We start from the raw sequence: 27882 nt of genomic DNA, 5'->3' as shown, positions 1-27882 counted from the left end.
AGAAGGAGCAGGGGTGACATGATAGCAGTCTTCCAGAATTTCAGGGGCTGCCCCAAAGAAGAGGGGGTCAATCTATTCTCCAAAGTACCTCAAGGCAGGACAAGAAGCAACGGATGGAAGTTCATCAAGGAGAGAAGCAAGCTGGAACTAAGGAAAAATTTTCTGACAGTGAGAACAATTAACCAGTGGAACAGCTTGCCACCAGAAGTTGTGCCTGCTCCATTTTTGGAGGTTTTTTAAGAAGAGATTGGACAGCCATTTATCCAAAATGATGTCGGGTTCCCTGCCTGAACAGGGGGTTGGAGTAGAATAGGGGTCGGCCAGTGGCAGAGGGAGGAGCAGGAGCCTTAAGTGCGCACGTGTGCGCACACGTACAAACAGGCTGCGAGCATGTGCACCACACAAATGGAACTGTGAGCATGCGTGTGAGGCTCTCCGACGGCAGCACCTGTGTGATGCTTGAGGCGCTGCCTCCTCCAGGCTTGCAGCAATACCACCACCACCCCGAGAGGCTCACACCGTGGCCTGCAGCAGTGCCGCTCCTGGTGCAAGGATCCCCCTGCTCCCTGCAGGTGACGGACGGAGGCCCTGCGGCTGGCCCTCGGACCCATCGGCGTGTGGAGAGGGCTGGTGGCCAGAAGCAAGGATGGGGGACGTCGACCAGGCCTGACCAGGATACCTCCTCTCTGATGACAGTCTTCCAATATCTCAGGGGCTGCCCCAAAAAAGAGGAGGGGGTCAACTTATTCTCCAAAGCACCGGAGGGCAGGACAAGGAGCAATGGATGGAAACTCACCAAGGAGAGAAGCAGCCTGGAACTAAGGAGGAATTTCCTGACAGGGAGAACAAATAACCAGTGGAACGGAAGTTGCCTACAGAAGTTGTGGGTGCTTCAACACTGGAGGTTTTTAAGAAGAGACTGGACATCCATTTGTGTGAAATGGCATAGGATCTCCTGCCTGAGCAGGGGTTGGACTAGAAGACCTCCAAGCTCCCTTCCAACTCTGTTATTCTATTCTGTTCTCCAAAGCCCCTGAAGGCAGGAGAAGAAGCAACAGATGGAAACTAATCAAGGAGAGAAGCAACCTGGAACTAAGGAGAAACTTCCTGACAGTGGGAACAGTTAACTAGTGGAACAACTTTGCTCCAGAGGTTGTGGGTGCTCCAACACTGGAAGTTTTTAAGAAGAGATTGGATAGCTATTTGTCTGAAATGGTATAGGGTTCCCTGCCTGAGCAGGGGGTTGGACTACATGACCTCTAAGGTCCCTTCCAACTCCGTTATTGTATTCTATTCCACTCATTTAACAAAAGACTCAGAGGGTTCATAGCCTTGTTATCTAGTAAATGAGGAACAACAAACGATATTATCGTTAGTATCTACTGTGCTATGGATCATCTTGCCAAAGAGAAGACGTGGAGGATGCTTTCAAGGAAACATGATTTGATTTTAATTAGTTAATTTTCTTGACATCTGTTGGGAGACTCAATCTTCCAAACAGCCCTTTCAGGGAATGCCTGAGGACTGGCCGACCCCATTCTCTCTAGGAAGGTGGGAGAAAGGGCGGCCCCCATAAGGCCAGCAGCCCACAGGAAGACTTAATTAAGGAAGGGGAAGGAGCTGGGGGGGGAACTGATGACGTAATACCAGAGTCCTTAATTTTAAGGGAATTTTAATGTGTGTCTCAGATTTCAGAAGACCATTTTTAAATAAACGGACCTCTATGGCAGGAGAACTAAAGAGAAAAGAGCTCACAAGATTGCTGGTGGTGGGAGATACTAAAAGGAGAATAGCAAATAATTGCAATGAGAAATTAAAGAACGGAGTAGAAAAAGGCATTGTGTCTGCTCAGAGGATCTGCAGACTGAAGAGGCGGGGGGGGGGAGCGGTGGGGGGGGGAGCCGGAACTGCAGAGGCAAGGAAGGTTCCTAATGAGCGGAGGACTTTTCAAAATACAAGCAAAAAGAAAGGAAGTCAGTGCCTCGCCGGCTGCTTTGCAAAGGTGGCAACATGCTAACAGGTAATAAAGGAAGCGCTGAGCTGCCTGAGTCTCCCGGCACCAGGCTGAGCTTTTCAGGAAGAAATTGCAAAGAGCAAAGGGGACTGGGAAATCACCATTTACTACAAGTCAGTTTAAACCTCCTGGCCCAGATAAGCAGCATCCAATGAGAGTGAAGATTTGGCTTCGGGGAGCGGGGGTGGGAGGGGGGTGCGAAGCGGTAGAAAAGTGGAAGAGAGCTTTGAAAGAAGACCAAGGAGGTCCAAGGGAGCTTCAGACCCCCATAAAAAGTTTTAAAACCACAAATAAGTGTAAGTACCCCGAGAACAATGTGATAATTCACGAAGTCAGAAACAACCTTTACCAAAAGAGCCGTGCCTAATTTCTCTAACGGGTAACTGAGATTGCTGGAAGGCCACAGGCGTTTGTTGTTGTTCAGTTGCTAAGCTGTGTCTGACTCTTTCAAATCCCACTGACCCAAATACGCCAGCCTGCCCCCCCCCCTGGCCCTCCACTGTCCCCCTGAGTCTGCCCAAAGTCAGGCCCTCTCTGTCGACGTTACACCGTGCGACAGGCCTAATATACCTTTACTTCAACAGCAACCCTTTGACAGAGTCTCCCGTGATGACACGGCCAGTTGAGGGAAGGCTAGATGGCACAGCAGCTGAGTGGATGCACATCTGGCTCAAAAATCCTAGCCAGGAGCCACTCCTCAACCTTTCCTTGCTGATGTCTATGGAGGTTCCCCGTCATCCTGGTCCAGGTTGTCCCAAAGGTGCTTTTTCAAGAGGCCACTGGACTTTCCTGTTTTCCTTTGAAGACGTTTCACTTCTCATCCCAGAAGCTTCTTCTGCTCTGACTGGACGGTGGGGAATGGGAGGATTTATACTCCTTGCAGACCGCTGGTGTTTGCTCCACACCCATTTGCACCACTCAGGTGACCTTGAGGACACAAATAAATCTCCAAGTGGTCTCAGCAACTCTCTAAAAGAATGCAAATGACCAGATGTCTGCAAGGAATATAAATCCTTCCAAATCCTCAGACAAAAACCAGAAAGTCTACTTTAAGATAAGAGAATCTTTATTGTCATTTTACTGTGGGCACAACGGCATACATCAAAAATGAAATTTAGTTAGTTGCCTCGTGAAAAAGCACCGTTGGGTTTCCTTATCAATGAAAACAAGACGAAAAACTCTTGAGAATGACAGCCGTCCATTCCAACTTATCAAACACAACAAGGGTGGTTGAACTAGGATGGTCTTCACGCAATGACCAAAGACTGACCAGAGAGTGAGGAGAGGATCTTGGGGTCTCTGCAGTCCAGGTTTAGCTGTGCGGATCCACAGGACTTCGAGTGGACCACGATAACGGCACTTACACAACAGGCTTTCTCGGTTAATACGGAGAACCATCGTGGCCTTGCACAGCAGACTACCTAAGACCACACTAAGCCGGCTGCAAAGGCACCTTTAGCCGACCTGCTGCGTGAACTGAGCCCTCACCGAAGCCCCCGAAACGGGCGACCAGGAGGACCGGTTGGCGTCAGGCGCAGCCTTGCCCCCCCCCAGACCCCCCTGGGCCTCCGCAAGGCCACTCCGACCCACCCTGGAAACACAAAGAGCCCCTTGGGACGGGTGGCACGGCCAAGGGCTCGGCCCTCCTCCGGCCCTTTCTCTGCTCCCCCCCCCCGCAGCCCCTTTTCCCCACAGAGGCCTCTTTCAAAAAAGCAGAAGGGAAACAAAGCAGGAACGGGGAGGGGGAGAATCGGAGGGGCAGGGGCAAAGCAGACACATTGCGTACAGAGCTGTGGGCAAGCTGGAGGCCATTGGCACACCCAGGACCAGCCCTTCAAAGGTAGCCCCTTCTTGCCCCCTCCCCCAAATCAAGATGGTGCCGCTCGTCCCGAGGACCCCCTTTTTGCTCCAGGGTTCATACAACCACTCTGGGGCGCTTCTGCCAGGCCAGGCTCCCCTCTGGGGGTGGGGGCAATGCCAGGCAGCGGGTGAGGCTCCAGCAGACCTCCACTCGCAGAGGCCTTCCATGCAACCCCCCCCACCCCCCCAGCCCTCTCACCAGCCTCCATGGCCAAGACGGTGATGTTGTGCCAGCCAGCCGTCTCTCGGTCCAAGGCCTGCCTGGTCAGGATGGCTCCAGTCTGGGCGTCGATATCAAAAATCTGCTCTGTGTCCTCGGGGCGCTCAAGGGCGTACCTGGGGGCCCCAGAAGACGGAGTAGCCATGAGCAGCTGGCCAGACTAGGCAGGACTAGACGGGGGGGAGGTTGGGCAGCGCAAGGTGGGCAGCCTGGCTGCATGGGAGACCCGGCACTGGCACAGACCCAGCAGCAGTCTGGCACCGGGCGTGCCTGGGTCCTTCCACGAGCCCCGCCTGTCAGCCCAGCCCCTGCCGTGCCCTGCTTGTGTGCAGGAGGTACCCGTGCCTCTTCCTCCCCTCGGGAAGGCCCAAGAAGGGCTGCCAGGGCCGGGCCCGGCAAGCTCTCCCTTCCGGCAGTGCCCTTGTGCAGCCCAGCCACCCGAAGCCAGGGAAGAGGCAGAGGCCGTTTCGTTTTGGTCTCCCCTCTCCGTCCCAGCCACAGGTCTCCCCCCCTGCCCCCCCCACGCATGTGCACAGAAGGGTTCATCACCAAAGAGCAGCAGCTGCTGCCAGGGACAGGTGGGGGAGGGTCTGCCCAGGCGGGAGCAGGGCAGGCATGATAGGCAGGCAGCCTGCAAATTGGGGCTGGGGTCTCTTCTTGGCTTCCCTGCTTCGCGAGCCAAGGGTTGGGCTGCGAAGACTTCATCAGATGAAGGTCAGCATTGGGGGAATAGCTGTGTGTCCCCCACCATGGAGCTCCAGCTGGCACTGCCGGTTCTTTGGATGCCCACCCCAGCCTGGTGGTACCCAGAGGGCAGAGAGGCCGCATTTGTCTAGCTCTTTGCCAAAGTGCCTGTGCAATAAAGTTAATGGCCGAGAGGAAGGAGCGGCCAGGCGCTCATCAGATCTGCAGACGTGACAAACGGGAGGAGGCCCCAGAGAGGGGGCAGGAGGAAAGGAGGCCGGAGGGAGGCTCCCTCTGCCCCATAGCCCCAGGCCCTGGCAAGCGGGCACCCTGCCAGCCCGGGTCCCGCAGAGAGCAGCCACCACAGGCCAGCTAGGAACTCCAGCCCCTCCGTGTTCGCAGCACCAGAGCTCCTGCGACCGGCAGAAGCCATGAATCCCTGGGGCAGAAATCCACTCGCCCAGACCCCTCTGGCCTTTCCAAGCCCCCCACCCACCCACCCACCCCGAGCCTAAGTTCCAGCCTCCTGGGGCAGCAGATGGAGATGCTGCAGGGCAGGTGGGCAAGGGGGCTGCCGCAGAGCTCCTGACGGCCGTGGGCCGGAGCTTCTGGGGTGGGGAAATCTGGTCACACAGCCACCATCTGACACCTGCCTGTCGCCGTAGTTACGAAAAGCAAGACTCCCCTCTCTGCAGAAGCCCCACCAGCTCTTCTCCACCTAGTTAGTACTTCCTGCCACCCTCTCTCTGTCCCATCAGGTCCGACAGGAGAGGGGGGTGACGGGCCCTGCCTATCACGGAGCTTCCTCTGCCAGCTGGGGGGGGGAGAGCCTTTCCTGCCCGCCCTTGGAGCATCATCGCCCCGGAGGTTGGGTTGGCCTGGACCGGTTTGCCTCTGAAAGGCTCCCACGCCACGGCTCTGCCCACCTGCCCGGGGGTCCGGTCGGGGTTCGGAACACGCTAGAGAAGGCTGGGACGATCGATGCAAGGCTGGCCTGCTTATAATGATGCGTTATGCTTTTAATCTGGTTTTAAAGGTGGTGTTGTTGGTTTTTTTCCTATATATTTGTGCAGGTTTATTAGCTTTGTCATTTGCTTGGTCACCTAATTACGTGAGCTGCCCAGAGCCACAGCTGGGAGATGGGTGGATGTGCCCATCGCACAAACAGAGGAAGGAGTAAATAAATACAAAATGTCACCACTCTGGCTAATTCCAACCGTGCTTTCCAGAAGCAAATGCTAAACTCATTTCAGCCCTGCCCCCTTGACTGACGTTAAGCCCGCCTGCGCCCCCCAGCTCAGATAGTGCAGGCTGGCCTTCCTTTCCTGGACAGGCTGTTTTATTCTCCCAAGCGAAGGCGGTCTCGGTAATCGCTTCCTGGAATGGCTTTTTAACCAGCCTGCTGACTTTCCACTCCGCGAGGCCCCGCCTGACCTGCCGTAAATATTTCAGCCGCCCTTTTGTCATTCGGAGCCTGAAAAAGCGCCAAGAGCTGCGCCCCCCTCGCCCTTTGAGACCCTTCCCCACCCATTTCCAGACAAGAAAGGAAGTGTTTGTAAGCCAGGCTGAGCTGGCAAATAAATCTAATGAACGAACGGAACAAACAATCAAAATGTGACACTCCTTGACCATCTTTCCAGGTGTGTGTGTGGGGGGGGGCAGTGTTCCTTGATTTTAATCAGCTCAGAACCCCCCACCCCTGCTCCTGGGCTAAGCCCTGCGGAGACAGGGGGATGCCGGCCGGCCTCTTTTTGTGGCCAGGTGTGGCTGTCAGTAGCCCTGACCGTGGCAGGCGGGCAGAGTCAGATAAGAGGCCGCCCAGCTGTGAGGGGGGGCAGAAGAGACCCTCCTACCGTATAGATTCTGTTTATGGAAGCTTACACTAAAGTAGACGCGGGTCCTCTGGCAGGGTCCCCGTCTGGTCTGCCTCGCAAGGCTGATGCCAGGAGACGCCTCTTTTCACTCCTCGGGATCTGGATGGCCACGGGTGCCACACCACACCGGTCGTGGTCTCTTGCGGCCGCTGCACAACCGTGGAGAGTTTCCTCCCTCCCTTCTACGCTTCCTGCCTTTTCAAAAGGGGAGGGGGCTTCCTGGTTCTGATCTCCCCCCTCAAGACCACCCTCCGGGAGGCCTCTCTGGCGTGGGGCTTCCTGGGGTTTGGGGCCAAGTGTCCGAGGGGGGGCTGTGGGCTGAGCCCATCGGAAGGCTCCAGGCAGCTTCCCCTGTTGTCCGGCCTCACATCCTCCTTGACACACAGGGTCACACCCACAAGGTCACACCCTTCGCAAGGAGCCTGAATCCCACCCCCGGCGTCCATCATGGACTGTGGCCAGCTACCCCACTCCCCTCTTTGGCCCTTGGAGGCCTGGTGACTGGATTGGTGCGTCCAGTCCCCAAACCACGCAAAAGAGCCAGGTCAGCCCAGGAACCACAGACCACCGAGTTCTCTGGAGTGGGCAAGGTCCAGCCATTTGGCCAGCGTTGCTCGGGCTGTCCAAGCCAGCTGGCCACTCTCCCTTCACCAAATCCACATCCCCCTCCCTCCTCGCGCCACCAGCCCTTCTCCCAGAGGGAGGAAATGACCTCACTGACCGAATGGGCCTGCTGGCCGCATCAGGGTCCACTGCAGTGACCACCCCGACCAGGGAGCCCACCAGCGCATCTTCCTGCACCTCCAACAGGCCGCTGGGAGGCCGGAACTCAGGGGGCTCGTCCGCATCCAGCACAGAGACCAGCACGATGGTCTGGTCCCGGAAGGTGTCCAGGTCCATAAAGCGGGGGTCCGCAAACTTATTCAGCGCCTCCAGGACCACGGTGTGCACGGCCTGGGCCTCGAAGTTCAGCGGCTGAAAGAAGGAGGCGGGGGGGTCACTGTCTTCTTATCCCCCCAGCCCCCCTCCCGTGACCGACCCCTTACATTGGGGCCCATGCAGGGCAGGGGCTCTTTCTCGTAGACCCCTCCCCAGAGGATGCATCCACCACGGCTGTGGGTCGGGCACAAGCTTCTGCCTCCTGGGCAGGGAAGACCTCCGGTCCTGGGCTCGGGGCTCACCTGCTGCAAGGAGACCAGGGCTTCCTGCGTGCTGCTGTCTGTGGCCACCCGGAAGGGTCCCGGGGCCCCCTCCTCCTCCTCCTTGATCTGGTAGGCCATGTCTGTGTTCTCCCCAACGTCGGCGTCCTCTGCCCTCACTCGCCCGACCAGGGTGCCCACCGGGGCCGTTTCCACCATGCTGAACTGGTACATCTCTGGGGGGGAGGCAAGAGGACAGAAGAGTTGAATTCTGATGGAGTGGGGGGGGGCTGCCAGGAGGAGAACAGGGCATGAGACGCCAGGCGTGCCCCCCCACCACCATTCAAGGCTCTGCACCCCCTCCCTCGAGCTGCACATGGGTGAGAGCAGCCAGGCGCTGTGGCAGTGGGGGTCCTAGTCAGCAGCAGCAGCCCACGCCCCTACACCTGGAGCCCATCCTCCCTCCATGGCAGCTCCCCCGCCCCCCAAAGCCCCAGGCGGAAGCCTTACTCTGGGGGAAGCGAGGAGGGTTGTCATTGACGTCAGTGATGACGATGGTGACGGTCGTGGAGCCCGAGAGGCCCCCCAGCTGCCCCGCCATATCCGTGGCACGGACCACCACCTCATAGTGGTCCTGGGTCTCCCGGTCCAGGTTGGCCACGGCCGTCCGAACCACACCTGCAAGAGGCCCAGGGGTCTGTGAGGTGAGGGAGTCCCCCAACTGCTACACCCTCCGTTCCAAGCAATCCCATCCTGTCCACAGAGCTCCATAGAGCCGCGGGGGGGGGGTGTCCCTTAGAAGGAAGATGGGGAGGGGGAGGGCAGGGCATGTGGCCGAGGGGGCAGGCTTGCTAGAGGCCACTTTCCTGGACATCTTCTGCTCGAGGTCCCAGCGGGGGCTCCTCAGCTGCCCAGCGCTCTGCCCCTGGGGAGTGCCCAGCTTGGGAGCAAAGAATCTTTCTGGATCCTTTGGATGAAGCCCAGAGCAAGATGGGGGGGGCAAGGGGAGCCCCACCCCCACCCCTCTCTTCTGAATGCCCACAGCCGGAATTAGGAAAGAAAAAGCAGGAAAAGGGGGGGTGGGGTGGAGGCAACTGGGAGTCCTGCTGGGGCTTCACCAGCGGCAGCCCCTGCCCCCCCACCTGGGCTGAGCCACGGAAGGCGTGGCAGCTGCGGATCCCTGTGAATCCTTGCGTGGCCTGTGGGGGCCAGCCCTGGGCTGCTGCCCTGCGCAAACTGGATGAGAAAAAGGGGAGGGGCTGTTGAGTGTGGGGTCTCGAAGAGGCAAGCCCGCCCACCTGTGGGACCCCTTTAACGGAGCCCAGAGGGGGACATTGCCACGTCTGTCTGTCCACGAGGAAGGCTCTCACCGGCTGCAGCAAAACGTTTGCCTTAATCTTGGCAACAGCAACCAAATCAAGGCGTGAAAATGCTGCCCTCGTAGGCAACTCCCACGCAGACCAGAGAAATAGGATTGCTGGTCACAACAAACAGGGAACATTTTCCAGATCCTCCACATTACTGTGCTTAAGAACGGTGGGCCACGGCGCTGGCAGGAAGGCATCACGCAGAAGGCAAAAGGAGGCTGTCCGGTGAAGATCAGACAGGGAGAACTGGGGGGTCCCCAGACCACCCTCCTCCCTCTGCAGCCCTTCGGTTGGGCCGGGGGCTGAAGCGCGCCTGTCGCGGTTCTCCAAGCTCCCGGCACCCTCTGACGTGTCCCCTGGAGGTCTCCCGACTTTTGTGGTTTGGTACTTTACGTTTTGCAAAGACTTTGCGATTTGTTAAGAATAATCTCAGACTTTCTCGTAGATACCGGGCAGGAGTTTCCCTGAGCCGCCGCCCTGAAGTCGAGACAGAATCACGATGTTCCTGCGACATGCGCGGCCCAAAAGACCCCGGTGGGGTCTAATTGGGGGGAGCCGGCTCCTCCAGATACTCTGAGCCCCTCTGAAAGGGGAGCGCTTTGGGGTCACTTTGCTAAGTGGAGGAAGACGGTCACAACTGGCCAGCCAGCCAGGCCACCTAGCCACCGGGGGTCCACAGGCCCCGAGGGGCAGAGCACCTCCCTTGCTGCAGCCCCTCCCTCCCAAAGACGGGGGACGGGGGGCGGCTGGCCAGAGGAAAGGGTATCAGCAGGGATGCCATGGGCAGAGGGGCCCAGCGGGGCTTACAGGCTCTGCCCAAGAGGGCCGAAGGGCCCCCTTACCTCCCCTGTCTGAGCCTGGCCAGGAGACCACGGAGCCCAGACCCAGGAGAGGGAGAGGCTGGGCGGGTGGGGTGGCCTCCAGGGTGCAGGAAGCCCCCCAGCGCGGAGCCCAGCAGGGCCTGCAGCTGAGGACGCTCCGCTGCCTCCCGTTCCCAGCTGGCATTTCCTCCTGGTCCTGGGCACGGAGCACCGACGGACGGGCAGGCCTGCACCCCGGGCTGCCTTCCTTCATGAAACCTATTTCCACCTCACTGCAATCCAAGAGTACTCCTGGCAGCTTGCAGAGAACGGATATGGGCTAAATCACCCATACAATAAAAGTAAAAAAATGTACAATACACAACATAAGGCACAAATAAAATACACAGAAGCGAAGATGGCCACATTTGACACTCCCCCGATCTTCTGCAGCCGCTCAGCCAGGCAGTCCTAGCTGCTCCCTCGAAAGAAGGTCTGGAGTCCTGAAGGGGGGGAGGAAACGCAAGAGGGGACCCCCAGCCATCGGAAGGGGGGCAGGAGGCACTTCCTGCAAGGCCCTGGCCTGGCCAGATCGCCCTCCCAGCAGCCACCGCCAACCAGAATCTCAACCAGCTGAAAGCTTTCTGGGTGGGCAGTGGGTGGAAGAGTTTAAATTAAGCAAGATGTGGAGGAGGAAAAGGGGGGGCAGCCTCTGGTAGAACTGGTGCTCTTTGAAGTCTTGCAAGAGGGAGGGAGGGAGGGAGGGAGGCCCCAAGCGGAGACCACTACCGCTTCCCAGCAGCGTCCCTGGGCTGAGGAAGGCCCAGGGGCAGCTGTGGGGCCTCCTTCACCTGCAGCCAGAGCTTTGCCTGGGCTGTGTGAGCCAGGGACCGATGGGGCGGAGGCAGCCGCTTCCCCACCGCCACGTCCGGGTAGCTGGCCACGTGACCCACGCAGAGACTGCCTGAGCCGAGCGGCCTGGAGCGGCCGGTGTGTCCCCTCCTCCAGAGACGCCTCTAGCAGAGGCAACCTGCTCCGTGGGGGTTCCAGGGCCAGGCAGGTGTGGGGGCAACCCCCCCTTGCATCGGGCCTGGTACTGAAGCCAAAGTGGTCTCATCGTTAGATAGTTGCCTCCAATTTAGGTTGGTGAATTGGGAACTCGCAGGGGGGGGGGGGCTGGGAGGCTGTGCAGGCGGCCTCTTCCCTCCCTCCCCCCCCCCCCGTTCAAGACAAGACTAGCCCCTAATGCCTCCCACCGCCCGGGGCCTTCCTGGCTCCCCTCCAGGGACCCTTCAGAAAGTGCCTAGGACAATTGGCCGTGGCTGCCTGGCCACGGCCGCTTCACCCAGGCCCCCCAGCCGCAGCCGACCCACCCTGGGTGTTCATGCTTGGCTGGCCCTCCTCCCCTGCCCTGGTGGGTGCGGTGTGGAGCTTCCCACCACGTCACCCCACTCAGCCTGGTCAGGAGGGATTTGGTGATGTGGGGAGAACGGGGAGCCTGGGCCAAGAAAGGCAGCTGAGGGGACGGCCAAGGCAGAGACGGCATGGCCTGCAGCTGGATGGGGGGGGGGGGTGTCGGAGGCTCCGGAAGGACCCCTCCCTGAGTTCTTGAGTGGTGAATAAGGCTGGGAGGGGGCTTTCAGACTTGCAAGACTGCTGTCAGACGTGGGAATTCTACCTTATTTTACGTTAACGGAATAATTATCCTCCTATCTCCTTTACAGCCCAAGAATCCAGGGAGGGTCTTGTCTGAGCCGGTGCCCCCACCCACTATGCAGCCGGGGGCAGCTACACCTCTTCTCTGACCGACCCTCGACCCTTGGCCAATTCCCTTTTCCCAGTTTCCCAGATGGCTCCCGCAGGCCGTCACGGGGAGCTCTCTGGAAGCAGGGCGGGCGATGGAGGCGCACTGCCCAGACTATCGCCTCCGCGCACGGGCACCTCCCAAGCGCATTTGTGTGAGGGTGTCGCTGCCCCTGTGTTGGCCCTGGGCGCCCCGTGCAGCCAAGGTGGCAGCTGAGGTGCTCCTCCTGGGCCCCCCTGGATGTACAGGAGAAATCAGGTCAAAGTCAAAAAGGAAACGCAAACAGCTCTCATTATCATACATTACAAAAAATGAATGTGCCAGGTTTTATGGCTCCTTTTACAGCATTAATGATCACGATGGCTCTGCCAGTTAAGCTGCCGATCCGGGCAATTAAACCGTGAGCTCCAGGCCCAGGAAGGCTCTGCCCGGTGCATGGCGGGAGATGCTCTCAGCCCCTGAACGGCAGGGGGGCCCCAGGGCACGGCTTGGCTGCTGGGCCAGGAAAGGAGGGGCTCTCCCCCCCCAAACACAGAGGGGGAGCCTGCAGGTAGGGGGACCCAGCCAGGAGAAGCAGCCCTCCCTCCTCGCCTTGAGGGGGGGAAGAGAGGGGTCTCCAACCCCCCCCCCCGTGGCCCCTGCACCCTCCCCTTGGCCTCCCATCAGTGGAGCAGTCAGCAGGAAGTCCCAGCCTGGCATTGCCTGGTGCCCGGGCACCTTTCCCAGTATCTGCTGCTCTCCAGCTGCACCCAGAGGCCTCCTGCTGCCCAGGCGTGAAGGTCTGGGAGGGCCTCGGGAGGGGAAGGACCAGTGCCTGCCCAGAGCCTCGGCCCGTCCGGGGGGTGGCTGACGGCATCCTGTTTCTCAGGACTGGCTTGGACAGGTCGGGAGGAAGCTGGGCGAGCTTCCACATTCACCTGCCTACTGACCTCTGGCCTTTCCTGTTGGAGAAGAACCCCCACCCCCTCTCCCAGCTGCCCCTGCCCCACTGGGAAGGCAGCCCCCCCTCCTTTCTGGCTCTGCGTCCAAAGCAGCGTTTCCCACCTGAGCCTGGCTGGAGGGGGCTGCCTGGTGGGCCTGCTGGTTGGGGTCCCCCTAGGGCCGCTCCCGACAAATGTTTCCCAAAGGAAAGCAAAGACCCTCCCCCAAAAGAGACCCACGGGCTGTTAAGGCAGAACCTTTGGCCTGCCGAAGACCGGCGGAAACCCAGTGGGTCCCTCCTAAGAGCACCTTCACCTCCAGCCACTTCAGTGGGGCAGTGGCAGCTGAGAGCCCCCAGGCTGCACGCGGTCTTTGCCTCCGATGGAAAGCCCTGAGCCCAGGACGGGTGCATTGGGGGCAGTGGGTGGCAGATGTGCTTCTCCCGCAGCCCCACCGCCTCCTTCGCAGCCCTTTGGGGCAGGGCAAAGGCCACAGCCCCACCGCCTGCCCCACTGCCCCTCACAGAGGCCTGCTGGTCACGGCTGCACCGCGGGACCCGAAGGAGGACTGTGGTCCTTCTGGGTCTCCATCTGGAGAAAGAGAAACCCCCCCCAGTTCCCCCACTGCCCCACCCCACGCCTCACCTGACCCGTGTTGCTGTCCCCTGCTTGGCAGGTGGCCCCTCCCTCTGTTGGACCCTCTCTGGCCTGGGGCACCTCCCCCAACCTTCACAACTGGGGGGGGCGTCGTGGTGGTGGGGTCTGTTTGAGGTGGGGCCTGCTGCTCTCCCGAGGTCTGGGGGAGCTGGGACCGAGGGAGGAAACTGCCCCCTCACCTTCCCCCCTCCCCTCTGCCTGGGAAGCCCTCTCGCCTCGGCTCCCGGCCCCTCGCGGTGACATCATCTGCTTGGATTCATCACGGACAGATTTTTACAGCAGCTTTATTAGGAGTTATTAAAGGATGGAGCGGCTTCCACTGTTCATTCATTAAATATTAATAGAGCATTTATAAAGCAATCCTTAATTTAAAGTGTTACCTTTAATCAAAGGCCTGATGCTAACCAGCCAACTCTGGAAAACTGAGGAGGGGGGCTGCCCTGCTTCCTCCCACATGTAGCACCCCCCCAAAGAGTCCGGGGGGGGCAGGGAGCTGCTCTGGAGGATTCTGAGAACCGGAAGTGGCCTGTCTGCTACTAAGGGGTGGGGGGGGGGACAGGCCAGGGATCTGAACCACGCACACACGCACAAGCAGACCCCCGAGGCCAGCCTGGATCCTGACCGCTCCGGCCAGGGCACCCGAAGCCCTTCCTGCCGCCTGCCTTTCCTCTTGGGGGCCCAGGGGACCCACTGGCCCTTACCGGTCCTGCTGTCCACGGTGAAGTGGCGCTCCCCCTCCAGGACGCTGTAGACCACCCGGGCGCTGCTCCCGTAGCTGGGGTCGTCCGCATCGGAGGCCAGGAGCTGCATCACCGAGGTCCCTGCGGGAAGGGAGGGGCGGCAGGTGAGCAGCAGGAAGGGCCTGGCTGCAGCCCCCACCCCATCTGCCAGCCCACTGCCTCCTCCGGTGGAGGCTCCCCTTGAGAGGGGACCAAGGCCGGTCAGACGGCCCTGTTAAACCATGGGTCAAGCCCCGGCTCCTTAAGGCAGCTCTCGGGCCTGGCTGCCCCTGAGATCTGACCCCCTTCCCCTTCTGACAAACAGGCAGCACGGATGTGGGGGAGTGGGGAGGGGTCTGAACAAGAGGAGGGGCCGCAGAGGAGGCTGACTGGCCCCCAGCAAAGCATTTGCCCAGGAAGAAAAGAAAGTAGGAAAGCAGGCCAGGATAAAAACAACACGACAAACTGCCCACGAAGAGCAGAAACTTCAGACACTCTTAAATGTGGCCAGGATCCCCTTGGAAGGTCTGGCCTCTGGATACGAGGAACCAGCGGGTCTGTCCAGTATTGGGCCCACTCCTCCTGGCAGTCCATGTGAGACGGATCCAGGTGCCAATCCAGGGGTGCGAAAGGACCACCAGCCAAGCCCGAGCCAACCAGGAGGTGCTGCAGCTCAAAAGGCCAATGCAATCTCGGGCCGCACAGGAGATCGTGCGTCTATTGTGCCGGTGGGGCTGGAGGTGAGCCCCGAGTCCAGTTCTGGGCACCCCGCTTTCAGAGGGACACGGAGAAGCTGGAGCGGGTTCCCAGAAGAGTTGCCAGCAGGGGGAGGGAAAGCCGGACCTGGGGAAGGGCTGAAGGAGCCGGGCAGGGTCAGCTTGCAAAGAGGAAGAGTCCGGAGAGAGACAACTCTTGCACCTGTCAAACCTGTGTGCAACATGAGGCACACCTGCAACAGGGCTCAAATGTGTGTCCCATCCTCGTCAGACTGCTCTGTTAGTCGCCCCCTTGCACACACCCCCACCCCCACCCGAGAAGCTGCTGGCAAGAACTGTTATTCAAAATGTGGTGGGCCAGTGCAGTGAATTCCTGTCCGGGGAGGTGGGGGTTCAATTGCATGAGGCATAATGGCCCCCCTCCGCCTGCCCCATTCGGGGCTTCTTCTGTGCACCACGGATTCTGCTCCTGGCAAACCCGGGCGATGCTTTGCCAAGGGCAGCGGCAGCCCCCTCCCCACCCTGATGCCCCCCTGGGAAGCCCAGGAAGAGGCTCCTGGTGGGTGCAGTGCCCAGTGGGTGGGGGGGCGCTGCTGCTAACCCCCCTCGCCCACAAGCGTGGCTGCATCTTGCTTAAGACAGGTTGCCAGTGCCTCCGCAAGGACAGGAGGCCGGACTCATGTTTGCTGCTGCAGTCAGCGAGACAAAGGAAGGCAAGGAACCGGCAGGCAGATCAGAGCTGCCCACCCACGCACTCCAGTCCTGCCAGCTCAGCTTGACGCTTCCCGAGTCCCTCGGAGGCCGCAGGGCACAACAGCCCCTCCCTTGGCAGGAGCCCCTTTGTTTCGCCTTGGCAAAGCACGTTCGCTCTGCCCTGCCCGCCCTCCCCCGTCTGGCACAGCCGCTGCTTCCTGGAACGCCTGAAGACCCCGGGCCGTTTTCAAAGTCTCCCGAGACCACCTGAAGCCCCCACCCCTCAGAGCCCCAGAGGGGCCCACGGCTGCCTTTCGCTGCCTGCGTGCCCCCCCAGAAGGGGGCAGGGAAGGTCTGGGGCTCAGGACCTGTGCTGAAAGAATTCGCACCTGGGGCAGGAGCTCCAGCCCCAATGATGCCCAGCGGCTCCTTCTCAAGGGGGAAGCAGAACAACAACAGCAGCAGCACAACAGAGTGTTTCCTTATAGTCAAAACCATACCAGCCCATTGATAAATAGTCCTAGAAAGACACCCAGCAGATCAAAACCGTCAACCCAGTGCGGTCCAGGCGTGTAAGGTGGATCGACGGACTGTCAGCACTTACGGACTCTCAGACTTGGGGCCCGCCTGAAAAACGCCTCGGCTGCTTCTCCACCGCTGCCCTTCCTGGCGCCTGGCGTCTTCAGGGTCGGGCTAGGGCTTAGCCGGGCTCCCTGTGCGGGTTCTGGCTGTAGCTTCACTGCTGTGCAAGAGAAGCCCTGAAACCGGCTCGCCCCGGTCCTGGCAGAGCATGGGGCTCATTTTCCAGGGCTGCACAATAAATATATCCACCCCTAACTTGCAAGTAAGGGGGCACTGGGTGGGTGCTTTTGAAGAGACCCAGAGGGATTATTTGGGGGGAGAGGGAGCAGGACCAGGGCCCCCTCCTTTGCACCCAGATGCTGCTCCTGGCAAAGGACTGACACCCCCCCCAAGACAGACACAACTCTAGGTGGGGGCTGTGGGGCTGGAGAAAAGACTAAAACTGCCCCATTGTGCCATTTCCTGGAACACCGCCTCATTCATTTGGGCGTTCAGGCTTAAACCCTCATTTGCGCTTCTGGCTGTAAAGAAACGCATCCTCCTCAAGCTGCAGCCACCTGGGCCAGGCACGAGGCCTGCGGAACCTTTGCCAGCTGTGCTGGGGGCAAAGGGGCCGGAGAGAGCCCGGTGCCCACTGGACATTCCAGAGCTGGGCAGGCGCTACCCCTCCCTGGTGGCCCTGGCTGCTCGGGTGGAGGGTGCAGAGCTGACCAGGCACCGCCGGGACTCACCAATGGGGGAGAGCTCGGCCACACTCCCGATGTAGGGCCCCCCCAGGAACCGGGGTTCGCTGTCATTGATGTCCTGCACCTTGATGACAAATTCTGACTCGGGCTCCAGCAGCCGGTTGGTCTGGCGGTCCCGCGCCTGAGCCCGCAGCGTGTAGAAGGTTTTCCGCTCACGGTCGAGGCGCTCCGTGGCGTGAATGTCCCCCGTCAGCTCATCGATCAGGAAGATGGTGCCGGCCCCCTCCCCGGAGATGGTGTACTTGATGGAGCCGTCCCCCTCGTCGGAGTCCGAGTGAATCTAGGGGAGACAGGCGCAGGTCAGGCGCAGGGCGGGCATCTAGGATTGGGGCCCGGCCGGAGGGGGCTACTGACCACAACGCCTGCCCCCTTCACAGCAGGGAGGCCTCAGAGAAGATGGGGCGCACATCCGCATCTCAGCCCTCATCCTTGACCTTGGCCTGGCCATCAGGGCTTCGCCTAGTGCTTAAAAGAGGAGCCGGGTGGGCGGGCAGGGGGCTGCGTCCCAGGAAGCAGAAACCTTGAGGACCCTGCAGACCCTCCTCTTCCGGTCTCCTTGGTCAGGCAGGACTGGCCTCCCTCTCGGGGCCTCCCTTCCCTTGAAGGCAGGGGTCTCGCCCCTCGCCCTGCCGGGCACCCGAGAGGCCTCCTCCTTCACTGGCCTCCAGAGGCAAGTCTACGCTTCCCAGGGCCTGCATCGATGCTGCAGAAACAAGCCACTCGGGAGGCTTCACACTGGCCCCTCCAGCCCTCTCTTGCTGGGGGCTGCTGTTCATTAATTCAGTGGGGGGAGGGCCTGCCTGGGGGTCCCCTCTGAGGGGAAACCCGCCTCTCCTGAGAAACTTCGGGGGTCACCACCCGGCCTCCTGCCCAAGGTCCCCGAGTGGCCACGTGGAGGCCTCTGCAAGAGACACTCTGGACGAAGGGCCGAAGGCTGCTATCCCTCTTCATCAAAAAGGGGGGGCTGAGGCCAGAGGCTCCTGGGCAACATCTAAGCCAGACATGTCAAACACAAGGCCCGGGGGCCGGATCTGGCCCGCGAAGTGGTTTCATGCGGCCCGCGAAGCCATCCTGGAAACAGTGAGGGAACGGCCCCCACTGTCTTGGCCCTGGCCGAGACCCTCCTTCTGCCAGAGACCCCCAGATCTGTCCCACTCCTGCCCAGGCCCCCAGAGGCACCCTTGATGCGAACGATGTAGAGCTGGCCACGCCCACCCAGTAGGCCATATGCACTCTAGCCACGCCCACCCAGTAGGCCACGCCCACCCAGGCCATACCCACCCGGCCCCTTGAGGGCAACCGCAATGCTGGTGCGGCCCTCAATTAAATTGAGTTTGACACCCCTGATCTAAGCAGTCTCAGAAGTGTGCAGCAGGTGGCCGTCCCCGTGGCCCAGAGGCAAAGCCACCCAGATGGCTCCCTCTGGGGAGTCACTCCAGGTCACCCCTTTGCAGAAACGGGATTTTTTTCCCTTCAGACAAGGGGGACCCTCAGCTCCCCTTAACCCTCAGAGCAATCTCCAGGCACCAGACGCTGGTCCCAGGCCCCTGGGCGTCCTCTGAGGAAGCCCTAACCAGGTCATGGGTCAGCCAGGTGGCCAAACTGGCAAGAACGTTATGAGACAACCCAAGAGTGGTGGGAAGTTCCTAAGGCCCCAGAGCTGGAAGGGGTCCTAGAGGCCAGAGGGCTGCCCAGCCTCCCCTCCAGCCTTTGCAGCTGAGCCCCATGATTGGGGTTTTGCACTCTGGAGCTTGTTAAGATGCAGTTTCTGCTCCCTGATCACCCCGCCTGCCCGTCTCTGATCCGGCTCCAATTTCATGGCATCCAGAAGAGGACCCGGCACTTGAGGCATGTTCCAGCCAGCACAGAGCAGATCATGTCCTGGGCCACTCAACTTCAGCCTGAAATGGCACTGATCTTTTTGCCCCACACGGCACTTCTCCCTCACATTCAGTAGAGCAGAGGTCTCCAAACTTGGCCGCTTTAAGACTTGTGGACTTCAACATGGCTGGCTGTGGAATTCTGGGAATTGAAGTCCACAAGTCTTAAAGCGGCCACGTTTGGAGACCCCTACAGTAGAGGATCAATGACTGTTTCAGCCTTCAGCTACACCTACATTTGATTCCTGAAGGAGGAAGAACATTGCCCTTGTCTCTGCTAAATTTCCTCTTCTGATGTTCAGTCCATTTCTCTATTCAAGAGCTACATCTGCATCTAATCTATACCTATTTCTTTACCTAAACCAAAACCTCACTTTACGGGGGGGAAACCCTGGAAAGGCTTGAATCTTACTGCTGTTCTCTCTCCCAAAGGTCCATGGATTCGGTACGTGGGCTGGCTTCATTTCACCCAAGTCCTTAATGAGATGCTGAAGAACAGGGGACCAGGAGCCCCCCTTGCGTTCCCCACTCAAAATCACACAGTTGGTTTCTGAGCCAACTGCCGGGTTTCTACTTCCTAAGCCCTCCAGCCCACCCTGTTAGCTTGCTAATCCAAATGCCAAGAAATAGTTTGGCTACGAATGTTAATGGACCTCCATCCACATGGAGAGAAGCAAGCAGTGGGGAACCCCAAGGCTCCGTCTTCGGCCCAGGACTCTTCAAGGTCTTCATCAATGACTTAGATGAGGGAAATGAAGGGGAACTCATCAAATTTGCAGACGACACTAAGCTGGCAGGGGTAGCCAACACCCCAGAAGACAAACTCAAGATCCAAAAGGATCTTGACAGACTTGAACAATGGGCCCTATCTAACAAAATGAAATTCAGTGGTGAAAAAAGTAAAGTTCTTTTACTTTTAGGCAGGAAAAACCAAAGGTACAAGTACAGATTAGGCAAGACCTGGCTCAAACACAGCCACTGTGGGAGGGACCTCGGAGTCCTAGTGGACGATGGCCTGACCGTGAGCCAGCCGTGTGCAGCAGCAGCCAAAAAAGCCAATACAATCCTTGGTTGTATAAACAGAGGCGTAGAATCAAGATCATGCAAAGTCTTAGTACCGCTTTATAAAGATTTACTAAGACCACACCAGCAATATTGCACCCAGTTCTGGTCACTACATTACAAAAAAGATGTTGAGACTTTGGAAAAAGTACAAAGAAGAGCAAAGGCCTGGAGACTAAAACATATAAAGAACGGTTGCAGGATTTGGGAATGGCCAGTCTAGAGAAAAGAAGAAACAGGGGTGACACGATAGCAGTATTCCAGTATTTGAGAGGCTGCCACAAAGAAGAGGAGGGGATCAGATGATTTTCCGAAGCGCCAGAGGGCAGGACAAGAAGCAACAAGCAACCTGGAGTTAAGGAGAAACTTCCTAACAGTGAGGACAACTAACCAGTGGAACAGCTTGCCACCAGAAGTTGGGGGTGCTCCATCACTGGAGGTTTTTAAGAAGAGAGTGGACAGCCATTTCTCTGAAATGGTCTAGGGTCTCCTGCCTGAGCAGGGGGTTGGGCTAGAAGACCTCCAAGGTCCCTTCTGGCTCTTTTCTGATTGAAGCTGCAGGAATCAAGACATTCTGCATTCGCATCTCCTAAGGAGGATGTTTGCCTAAAAGAACAATGAAAGCTTAACCTGCCAAGAGTTATCCTGCTGCTGCCTTCAGATGCTGGTGATGACCTCGTGGCTTTCAAGGCACTGACTGGCCTCTCCCTCTCCTTCCCCTACCTCCATTCCAGACCGGAGCATCCTGGATTGATCCCCCCCCCGGCAGTCCTGCCATTTTATCACTTCAGGGGCCTCCGATGGCCCTGAAGCTGATGTCCTGCTGGTCAGCGATCACAGTGAAGAACGGCCAGCAAAAGAACAGCAGCTTGTTCCTTCGGGGCCACAGGAGGCCTCCCCTCTGGCCCTGGACACGTAGGCCGGAGTAAAGCAGATTCCCTGATCCTGTTTCCGTCGATCTGGGGCTCGGCTCCTGCCCTTCACCGGCCCCGATGCAACAGCCTCTCCTCTGGTTCTCTCTGCCCGGCTGCTCCCCCCCCCTGGTTTCTTTTCTCCTCTGACCGTCTCTCGGCTGGCTTTGGGCTGCTGTGGCCACCTTCCCTCCCGCGTTCCAGGCGGCTGCCCACCCACCCACCCCCGTCCTTCTGCCCGCAGAGCCTCCCCCAGCTTCTCCTCCAGCCAGACGAGCGTTTCGGCTGTCCTCTTTCTTATTCCCGGGGGAGCCTGGCAGAACCCAAGGCCCACCCCAGGGGGCTGCAGCTGCTGCTCACGTTTATTCACTGCCGGCTCAGTGCTGCCCCCTCCTTGGAAGGGACATGTGAGGAGGGGGAACATCCTGCTTGGTAGCATTCTGTCTCTGCCCAGGGCCCACTAGTACAGGCATCAGCTCCCGAAAAGCTCTCCCCACCCCCACCCCCGTTCCTCCCAGGGCAGCCAAGAAATTGAGAAGGGGAAAACCTGTCCAAGGGGGGGGGTCCCTCCTCAAGCCTTCTTCACCGGGAATCATGGAAGGCGGAGCTGGAGAAGACCGCAAGCATCGCCAAATAACCGCTTAGAGAGGGCCCTCTGCAGCGGTATGCAGCGTAAGTCTAAGGGTCAGATGCAACTCAGCCACGCCCGTGCAGGATGGGTGGCTGCCAGCCTCGTCTTTCAAGGCTGCAGAGCCCACAGCCTCCCAGGGGGACTCTTTTGCACCTCACCATCAGGACAGTTAGGCTGACTCCAAGCGGCCTCTGCAACTTGTCTCCATGATTCCCTGGCCACATTCCCTTTGTGGACCTGAACACGGCTACTGGCCATGTCCTCAAGACCCTGGTTGCTCTGTTATCCTCTTCCAAATGGTGTCTAACCCACCACGATCCTTCGGGAGGTGGGATCCTCTCCTAACCCTAATCCAGGCCCATCCTTGGGGTGTGTGGGGTCCCAAGCTTCCCAGACTCTCCTTCCCAGTGCAACCCAGTCAGGGTTGGCTGGGTGCTTCTCCTTCCTCGGGGCCAGATAACTTCCCCCAGGCTGTGCCCCTCAGGCCGGGCAGAGGGCCCAGGAGCCAGACCCTGAACACTGGACTTTCTCCAGGCCTGGGGGGCAAGGAGGGGAGGGCCGGAGGGCAGCTGCAGTTGGCACCCAGCACCAGGGACATTTGCCCAAGGGCTGCCTGCCCCAACCCTCCTCCTGGCCCAGACTGCAGCTCCTCTGGTCTCTCTCTCTCTCTGTCTCACAAACACACACACACACTGCGCGTGTATGTGTGCCAGAAAGAAAGGAAAGGCAGAGGTTAACTCCCTTTGACCTCCTGAGTGCCCAGACGTGGGGCCAAATTTCCTGATAAAGTCTTACAGGCGGCATTAAACTGAGTTACGAGGTTTTTAGAATCCAGCCACTTGCCAGAAATCAATTGGGAGGGGAGCGATACCTTGCGCCAGGCCTTAATGGGAGGGTGCCTAAGGGGACCCGCTTCTGTAGAAGCCTCACCCTCATTTCCTGCCCACCATTTTTGCTGAGAATCAGCAAAGTTGCCAAAACTGCGAGTCTCCCATTAATTGGCTAATGAAATATGAGGATGTTTATGGGCCGCTCTGTCTTCTTCCAGAGTCTGAAGCGGCTGCAGCAGCCAGAATTTATGCCCAGTGGCCACTTTCACCAGCCCCCCACTCTATCTGTCTTGTTAGGGACCATTGATGCCTCTATCTACCCTGGTGTGGGGGGGATGAAGACCCCGAAGCAGGGTGAGGGCTGCCTTAGCCCAAATGCCCACCCACCAGTCGCCCAAAAAGCCAAACTTCAAGGCAGCTGCTGCCCAGCCAGTCAAAAAGGGACTCACGCTGCTAGGATCTAAAGAGGAAGCTCAGCCCAACACACATACACACACACCCAGCACCCTCAGAAGGCATACAATGCCCATTGTATGGTTGACTTTCAACCAGGGACCCACTTTGAACAGCCGTTCCCCTGTTCCCATTCAACCCACTGCAGGGATTTTTTGGCCACTGCCTTGTCCCCAAGGTGGGATTCCCTGGGGACCCCCGCACCAAGCAGGCCCCCCCGGCCTCCCAGCGACACGTGCGGCAGCTTCTTGCTGCAGAACAATGAGGAATGAAGGCCATCCAGGCTCTGAATGGATTCCCTTCTCCTGGCCCAGACGGACGGCCCGTCCCAGAGTGTCGCCTGGGAACCGGTGGGCATCGTCTCAGAGCACCTGGCTGGACTCTGCCTAGAGAAGCGCAGAAGACGGGAGAGGAGGAGCCACCAGTCTCGTTGCAATATGTCAGAAAAGGGGGAAGCAGACTCGGGAAAGGAAGACCAATCACCCTGACATCAGTACCTAGGAAAACGAAGCCGTGGGTTGGTAGGCCTTTGGAAAGGGGCAAACTGGTTGCCCAGATCCTTCAGCATGGGTCATGCCGACAAAGTATACTGCTTTCTTTGAATTAATTTAAATAAAATTAAATTAATTTAAAATAAAATAAAATTTTAAATTAATTTGATATTGATCGGTGGACCAAGGGAACGAAGGAGCCCCGTGCTTAGACTTCAGTAAGACATCTGATAGACAACAGTCTCGTTGATAAACCGGAACAGCGAGAGATGGGATAGCCTCATTCCCAGACGGATTTGCAGTTGACTGAATGACTGTGGACAGCATGTGGCCCTGAAGGGTCCACGTGGAAGGAGGGATGTGCAGCAGGGCACCCCAGGGTTCTGTCTTGGACCTTCACGAAAGACTTAGATGAGGGAACTGAAGAGACGTTCATGGGGGGGAGGGGTTGCTAACTCCAGAAGACATGCTCGAGGCTCAAAAAGATCCCGACAGACTTTTAACTCTGGCCCTGAGGCAGCTCCATGTTCATCGGTGAGAAATATACATAGATTCTGCACTTAGACAGGAAAAAAAATGGGTGCAAGAGACAGAGGACAGGGGACTCGGCCCAGCGACGGTCCTCGTGAGAAGAATCTGGGCGATGCAGATTAAATGTGAGCCAGAGAGCCAAGGCACTCCTGGGCTGGGCCAACAGCAGCACGCAATACCCAAAGTGACAGCACTGACGGGCCCACGTGTGGAATATCGTGGCCAGTTACCTTCACCGCAATACCAGAAAGGATGCTGAGGTCCCGGCAAGAGTGCAGGATGGTGAGGGGCTTGGGGTTTAAGTCCCAGGAAGACAATTTGGGGCTTCGTCTAAAGAAGAGGAAGTTGAGGGAAGATACGGCAGCCTTCCAACAGGTGAAGAGGGGGTGGATTTATTCTCCGTGATGTCCAAAGGCAGGAGAAGCAAGGGCGGATGCTGACAAGAGGGAGAGCCAAACTCCAAATCCGGACAAGTGTCCACTGAAGGCCTTCCACCCTGGAGGCTCTCAAGAACAGTTTGTCCAGAACACCAGGTGGATTTCTGTCCCTATTCAGGGGACGATGGACACAGGAGCGAGGACAGCCCTCTCGGCAATGGCCTGTTCAGTCCTAATAAGGCCTGATGCAGGGCCCCGTGGCAAGTGCCTTCCCGTCACAGTGGCCCTCTGGGAGCCAGATGTTCGGGCACAGCTGCAGGAGTCTTTGGAGGAACTGATTTTCATCAAAGCTGAGAGCCAGTTTACGGAGCTGATCCTCCCTGGGGATGCGGATGGACACCCCCCCCCCGCAGAGAAGAGGCGGTGGAGCAGAGCCCCGGGGCCTCCGAGGCCCCTCCCGGCCTCCTTAGGGCTACTGGAGGAGGTGCCTTCGGAGATGCCTTGGGGGAGGGGCGTTCGGCACCTGCCACTCTCAGGTCAAGGTCAGAGAGAAGCAGGGGACAGCTGAACCTCTACACCCTGTAGGTGCTATTATGGGATGCAATAAGGAATGACTGTAGCCGTCTGCAAAGAAATGTAGAGCTGCCCTAATGGAAAGACTTTGCACGGCAGACACGGCAGGAATCTCTTCATGGAAGGAAAGGGGAAGGCCAGTCGCCATTCCCTCCCCTCCCTCTCAGCTGCTTCCACACGCAGAAGCTGGAGGAGACCTCGGTGCGACTGCTGGGCAGCACAGACCACCTCACCCCCCCCCCCCAGGCCTGCTGGTGCAAGAGACCCCTGGCAGCCCTGCAGAGCAGGCCAAGGCAAGCATTTGACCTCGCAGGAGACGGGGCTGGGCTGCTTGGCAAAACCGTTTCAGGAAGCACAAAACGCCTCCCTGAAGACCTGCACGCTTCCTTCCCTCCCCCCCCCATACGCTGCACGAATCCACTGGAAATTTTGCCTCAGGAGAAGGGCAGCAAAGCCCCGTCAATACGCAGAGGAGCCACAGCTTCTCCAGAGGGTCTCAGCCAGGAAAGGGCCAGGCATGTCCTACGCCGGAGCCCCAAGGCAGCGATGGGTTGGAAAAGGGCCAAGACAAGGGGAGGAAGACCTGGCGGGTGTTCCTCAGAGCCCTGACGTGCCCCCTCCTCTCTGGGCCCTGTCCCCACCTGGCACGTGCTCTTCACGGCACACAAAGCCCTGGAGAACCAAACCAAGGTCCTGCCCCCCCCCCCGCCTTCCCCACTACAGGGGCTCCCTGACTTATGACCGCTTTTGCAACGACAGCTTGAAGTTTTATTTTTTTTATTTTATTTTAATTCCATTTATATCCCGCCCTTCTCCGAAGACTCAGGGCGGCTTACAAGCTTAGCAGTAGCCTTCATTCTATGTATATGCCTGCTTATTAGGGCTTTCACACACACACACCAAGCGGCATTATTACAAAGTCAGCTTATTGCCCCCAACAATCTGGGTCCTCATTTGACCTACCTGGGAAGGATGGAAGGCTGAGTCAACCTTGAGCCTGGTGGGATGCGAACCTGCACTAATTGCAGGCAGCTGGTGTTACTTAAGGAGGCATTAGCCCACTGCTCCACCAAGGCTCTTACTTAACGGTGCTTTAAAAAATGGACATAATGGGTGCCCAAAGTTATGGCTGCTACAGCACCACCACCACCATGTTCAAGGGATTAAAATTTGGGTTCTTGGCAACCCACCCGTGGTTTTCGATTCCCCACCTGCCCATCCCCCCCATCCCCATATGTGCCCTTCTGGCCGCCCTTTACAGTTCCGGGGCTGCTGGCTGTCCTGCAAGGGCAGAAGTGGGGGGAGGCAGCCCCCTACCTCCCCGAGGCCCTGGGTTCAGGGTGACCAAGCCCGGAATGACTTGGGGTTTTGGGGCGGGGTATCCGCACTTAGCCTGCAAGTTTCTGTGAATGACCTCGATGGGAAGTGCTGGGATGGCAACCGCCAAGCGAGGCATTTAGGTGAAGTCTTGCTTAACAACCACGTAGCTTAGCGACCAAAATGCCGGCCTGTGTTCATGAGGACTGCTCAACTTCACCCCTTCACCCACCCAGCCTTCCTTCCCCGTGCAAATGGGGGAGGGCATCCTCCCCCTCCTCATTCTGGCCTCACTGGACAGCGAGTTTGGCATTGCAACCAGCTCCCCCCCCCCAAGGAGGGCCCTGCTCACCCACCCTTGGCCAACTGGTCTGGCCCTCTTCGTGCCAGCTCTGACGGGCCAGCAACCCCCCTGGCCCCCTCCCCAATTTGGAAAGCCTAGCGCAGCGGCTGCTGGAAAAGAGAGCCCGCCTCTGCCCTGGGCTGCCCTCCGGGCCCCAATCCCTCCGGCCAAGCCAAAGTGCGGCTCCCCTGAAGGGCAGCTGCCTGGGATTCTGCGAGGCCATCCATTACCTCTTGCTAATTAAATCAAAATTAAATTTGAGCAGAGCAGCGCTTTCAGAGAGATGATTAAAGAGATTCCCAAACACAGGACGGCCCGGGGATGGAGAGAGAACAGACAGGGCATAAAAGCTGCCCTTAATGAAAGGCTCTTCGGTGTTTGCTCCAACTCATAAAGCCGGAGTTCATCAATTCCTTTTAAATGGTAGCAACTTAATTAAATCTGTTTTTTCCCCTTTAATCCCCTCCTCTATCTAAAATAGATCTGTCCAACCAGCACAACTTTGTAACTCATGCTGACCCCATAATTCTATTTTAAAAACACAAAAATCCACATCCACCCGACAGGGCCCTCCAGGGAAATTCCGTCTCAGAAAAAGGATTAGAGCGAATATCCAGATTTTATGAAAATGTTATTGGGCGTCTTTGGTGAGCCCGCTTTGTGGGAGGGGGCGGAGGAGACCCGCTCCAGCAGGGGCATGCTCATCGGGGGGGGGGGGAAGGCTACTCCTGTCCAGCTGGCAGAAGTGGCGTGGGGGGGACCTTCCTGTGCTCTGCTGCCTGCACCCCCATCTTCTGCAGGGCTGGGTGGTTTCCGGGGGCTGCAGCTGCCATGGCGGGAAGGGCTGCCGACAAGGGGGGGGACTTTGGAGGTGGTTACTGAGCTACCTCTGGAAGCTGCCAAGGCCAGGTCCTCCCCCAGGGGAGCTCGCCCTGAGCAGAACTGCCTTGCCCGGCTGCCAGGCCCTCTTCCCCCCACCCACCCCCACTCCCACCCCCTGCAGAAGTTCCGAGTCTCCCTCTCCCCCACGGCCTTTACCTTCCCCACGTACAGTGGTTCTGTGCCCGTGTACTCCTCCACCACGAAGAACTGGTTCCAGACCCAGCCACGCTTCACCCGCCCAGCGCCGGGCAGACCGCCATCCCCGGGTGCCCCCGGCAAAGACTGGGCTGTTGGCAGACGGTCCGGGCCCCCCAGAAGGCACAGCAGCAGCAGCAGCAGCAGGGGCCCACTTCCAGGGGGGCGATGGGCCACCATCACTGCAGAGTCCCAGGAGCAGGGAGGGGGCCCACAGGCATCCTTGGGGGGGAAAGGGCAGCAACCGGCCAGGGCTGTGGGTCAGTCATCCATGGGAAGCAGGGCTGGTGACTATCCGGAGCAACTCCACTTCCCAGGCCGATGAGCTTGAGGGTCACACTGATGCCCACCGCCCAGCAGTCCACGTCCTTCTGCGCAGGTGGGTGGGCATCGACTGGGTCAGACCGATGCAGAGTAGACCCCCTTCTTTCTCTGGGTCAGGAGATCCCTGGAACTGACCCCCAGGCAGCTACTCCCAAACCAGCCCAGCGTGGCCTCGGAGGGGGTGTGGAGGTGCACACCGGTCTCTTGGTTCCGGCCACGGCTGGCTCCTTGCGGGCAGCTGGTGGGCACAAAGCCCCATCAGAGCAACGGCCTGGCACACCCAGTAG

At 58.7% G+C, this 27882-nt stretch overlaps 1 protein-coding gene across 1 annotated transcript in view; it reads right to left on the bottom strand.

Annotated features, from left to right (window-relative positions):
- Positions 1-27451, bottom strand: part of CDH22 (cadherin 22) — a gene marked incomplete at its 5' end in the record, with an annotated part of 47287 nt that extends 19836 nt beyond the window's left edge. Inside the window, 7 exons of the mRNA XM_083357403.1 lie at positions 4074-4210; positions 7374-7627; positions 7834-8027; positions 8302-8469; positions 14041-14160; positions 16781-17075; positions 27233-27451. Coding sequence (XP_083213529.1) covers positions 4074-4210; positions 7374-7627; positions 7834-8027; positions 8302-8469; positions 14041-14160; positions 16781-17075; positions 27233-27451 — 1387 coding nt within the window. The remainder of the gene's footprint in view (positions 1-4073; positions 4211-7373; positions 7628-7833; positions 8028-8301; positions 8470-14040; positions 14161-16780; positions 17076-27232) is intronic.
- Between the last annotated feature and the right edge of the window lie 431 nt (positions 27452-27882).

Source organism: Vipera ursinii, assembly GCF_947247035.1.
Source record: "Vipera ursinii genome assembly, chromosome: 3".
Lineage (NCBI taxonomy): Eukaryota > Metazoa > Chordata > Lepidosauria > Squamata > Viperidae > Vipera > Vipera ursinii.
Note: the sequence above shows the minus strand (reverse complement) of the source record. Positions and strands in the feature narration are given on the sequence as shown.